Source organism: Camellia sinensis, chromosome 12, assembly GCF_055761805.1.
Source record: "Camellia sinensis isolate YWXY chromosome 12, ASM5576180v1, whole genome shotgun sequence".
In the NCBI taxonomy this organism is placed as follows: Eukaryota; Viridiplantae; Streptophyta; class Magnoliopsida; order Ericales; family Theaceae; genus Camellia; species Camellia sinensis.
The window spans coordinates 32,164,711-32,168,475 of record NC_138972.1 but is presented as its reverse complement, the minus strand read 5'-3'; the positions used below and the strand labels follow the sequence as shown (position 1 = coordinate 32,168,475).

General features: G+C 37.7%; 1 protein-coding gene across 1 annotated transcript; it reads right to left on the bottom strand.

Moving 5' to 3' along the window:
- Nucleotides 1-1,876: 1,876 nt before the first annotated feature.
- Nucleotides 1,877-2,440, bottom strand: LOC114313760 (uncharacterized). The gene is made up of 2 exons (XM_082896752.1): nucleotides 2,344-2,440; nucleotides 1,877-2,262 (listed from the first exon to the last, which is right to left on the bottom strand). Exons 1-2 carry the CDS (start codon nucleotides 2,438-2,440, stop codon nucleotides 1,877-1,879), a joined length of 483 nt encoding a protein of 160 aa, XP_082752878.1.
- Between the last annotated feature and the right edge of the window lie 1,325 nt (nucleotides 2,441-3,765).

The following is a 3,765-nucleotide window of genomic DNA, read 5'->3' as shown; positions in this document are numbered from 1 at the left end:
CGGTGTCGAAACTCGATCTCCACCACACACAATGAAGCCCTCGAGAACTTACACAACTTTGATGAAGAACTTCGGTCTAACTCCCAACGGATTCGGAGGAATCAAAGAAAGAAGATAACTTCTAAAGACAAAAGCGCTAGATCTAGAAATTTTGGAGAGTTTTAGAGAGAGGGAGAACTGAAAAAGTGATCTGAAATCTCCACTTACGGACTGATATAACATGGTTCGCTCAAGCGTGAAATACACTTTTTCGTAAGCAAATTCGAGTGCATTTTGCATTTTTGCTTTCGGCGAGCTGACCGGGCAACTCGACCCCCGTAAGTTGACCGGGTCAAAATCGGGATCGTTACAAAATGCTTGAGAAATCATATATTATTCATGTTGAAAAAGCTGAATTGGAGAAATTGAAGGAAGAATAGAGAATCATGATGATGGATACGAGTGGGATGTCCCCAATGCAACAAGAATACTATTATCAGCGTCAAATGGAAATCATTAAGAGTCGAAGAAAGAGCAACATTTGCGAGTAATTTATGAAACTGTTATGTTTTTTGTAACTTTTGACTATTAGTTTGGTAGATTTTGTTTGGATGAAATAGTTGGATCCTTTTGTGCTATCTACTTTCATGATGTAGAAACAGGGGTTCTTTTTTGTGACTTTTGACTAAAGTAAGGTTTATGTATATTTTGTAACTTTTGCTTATATAATACATTGGCATTTTGTAAGCTCTACTTGTTGGGGTTTGGTGCTACAAAGATTATTCTATTTCAGAATGAAACTAAGCTGAACTGCTATTTTTGGGTTGTTTTTACTGCTGTTTCAAATACTTTTGTTGCTGTTTTTGCTGCTGTTTCGGGGCCACTTTGCAGCTATTTTTGTGCTGAATTTGGGCTTTATTTTCACCTCCAAAAACCACAAAATAATAGAATGAATTAACATCTATAATTTATAACACTTTGATCAAATGAATTCATCAAACAAAGTCATAAACATAATATAAATAAAATCATCAAAATCAATATGTCTAACACATGACTTTTCCAAAAATCAACTTACAAGATATAGCAGTTCAAAAAAAAAAAAAAAAAACTTACAAGCTACAACAAAGGTTGTAATCATGGGAACCAACCTAGTGTTTAGGTCCATTCTCATTAATTCTGGATTGGCTATAGATTTGCCTATTCCAACCTAAGATTGGCTATAGATTTGCCACAAGTGCTCAACCAAATCCGATTGGAGTTGAGAATGAGTTTCTCTATCTCTTATGCGACGATGTTGTTGAATAAATTCCATGATATCAAGTGTACGCTCAAGTGACACTTGTGCATGAGGGATTTTATCGATTTTTTCATAATCGATGTTTTGCTCTCCTCCGTTATCTCTTTCATCCTCAATGATCATGTTGTGTAGTATTATACAAGCCTTCATAATATCTTCAAGATTCTAAAGATCCCATGGTCATGCAGGTCCATGCACAATTGCAAAACGTGCTTGAAGCACTCCAAATGCACGCTCTACATCCTTTCTATATGCCTCTTGGGCCTCAGCAAAATGTTTATTTTTTTTTCCTTGTGGACAAGGAATTGTTTTAACAAAAGTTGCCCATTGTGGATATATACCATCAGTAAGGTAGTATCCCATGGTATATTCATTTCCATTAATGGTGTAATTAACTCGAGGAGCGCGCCCTTGAGCAAGCTCGATAAATATGGAAGACCGTTCTAAAACATTGATATCATTATTAGACTCAGGTAACCTAAAAAATGCATGCCATATCCAAAGATCATATGATGCTACTGCTTCCAAAATAATTGTTGGCTCATGTGCATGGCCTGTATACATACCTTTCCATGCAGTTGGACAATTCTTCCAGGTCTAGTGCATACAATCAATGCTCCCTAACATCCCAGGAAAACCGCGACTTTCGCCAATAGCTAGAAGTCTAGCAATGTCGTCGTTGTTCGGTGACCTCAAGTACTCATCAGAAAAAATTACAACCACTGCTTTGACAAATTTCTTTAGGCTTTTCATTGCAATACTTTCTCCAATCCTCAAGTATTCAGCCATAAAATCAGCTGCTACTCCATAAGCAAGCATTCTAAGAGCCGCAGTTATTTTTTGAAGATAAGACAAACCGAGCACTCCAGCACCATTTCTTTTCTGAACAAAATATGGTTCATAAGCTTCTACTTCAGATTGAATGGAGAGAAAAAGAGAACGATTCATTCGAAACCTTCTCAGAAATAATTTGGGAGGATATACTGATGGATCAGCAAAATAGTAGAGAAAAAGCCTTTGATGACCTTGCAAAGTATTACGCCAAACGAACTCACGTCATTTACGAGCAGCATGTCGTGACTTTGATGAACTCTCGGCTTCCATAGAAGCTATTGTAACTATCTCCAACTCATCATTGGAGTCGAAGTCATAAAGAATCATGTCTAGAAAATGAAGATCCATATATAAAAAATTAATGAGGATAGAATGAAAGAAAAATATTTCATTTAGATTGTGAGAATTAGAGAACATATGTTATTGTTTATAGTAGAAGAATATGACCATTTAAAAAAATTTCACCGTTGATAAATATAGCCGTTAGAATGCATAGCAGAAGGATTGAAGAATATGTGTCACGACCCCAAACCGCCCCTCGTAGTTTAATGCCGTGATGGCCAGTAATATGAGATTACAGAAGGCCAACTTACAAAATTCACACACATACAGAGTATAGATATATGGGGCTCTCAAGTGCGGAAGCGAGATTTAGAGTACAAGAGGTCCATAAGAGCTGTGCGTAAGCCAAATGAGATATCAACCATTTACACATGAGTTAAAACTAAATTACAAACAAAACAGAATGCAAGTTACATTTTTTGTATTAGCAAAGGGTTCCACAAGCCGACATAAACAAATTGTAGGAATTACAGGTTTAAGTACACAATCTGCCAGATTGCCGACATCTTCTTTGCCGACATAACAATCATACAAAAACATATATCTTGATCAAAAGGCTTCTCAGCCGACGTGTTCGAAATACAAATATTACAAGTCGAGAAGCATGATTTTCAAGACTGCCAACATAAATGCAGGTTAAACCGACATAATCAAAACCCAAAACAAGCTCCAGAAATCACACCTAGGCGTCACCGCCTTCTTGTTCATCACCTACATATATATATAGAGAGGGTGAGCTTGGATACTCAGTGAATGATATAAGTAATAAAGGGGTTGCATGAATAATAGCCGAAATCCTTTTTAAAACAATACAAGATAAAACTCTATATATAACCAGGGATAGGCCTCACCCATCTAACAATTCTTCAAAGTTTTAAGGGACACTTACTAGCATCCCACTTTACAAATAATAACATTTCGGCAAACATTTCCACGCAGTAACCGTCCGTGGCAAAACAAGACAAAGTAAGATAGGCATCTCAAACAAGGGTGCTACGAAAGTTTAGAGTCCTCTAGCACAAGGGACTTTCAAGACAAGATGTGCTGCGAAAGTTTAGAGTCCTCCAGCACGAGGGACCTATGTTACGAGGCCCGTAGCCCTTTAACACTAGAGTACAAATCAAGGGTGCTGCGAAAGTTTAGAGTCCTCCAGCACGAGGGACTTCAAAAACGAGATGTGCTGTGAAAGTTTAGAGTCCTCCAGCACAAGGGACTTCAAAAACGAGATGTGCTGCGAAAGTTTAGAGTCCTCCAGCACAAGGGACTTTCAAACGGGATGTGCTGCGAAAGTTTAGAGTCCTCCAGCACAA

What these genes read in the sequence shown, in the direction of transcription:
- LOC114313760 (XM_082896752.1), bottom strand. Translation starts at nt 2,440, where the DNA reads ATGATTCTTTATGACTTCGACTCCAATGATGAGTTGGAGATAGTTACA. An exon ending in AAAGTCACGACATGCTGCTC is followed by an intron (nt 2,263 to 2,343) that starts GTAAATGACGTG and finishes CTGATCCATCAG; the next exon opens with TATATCCTCCCAAATTATTT.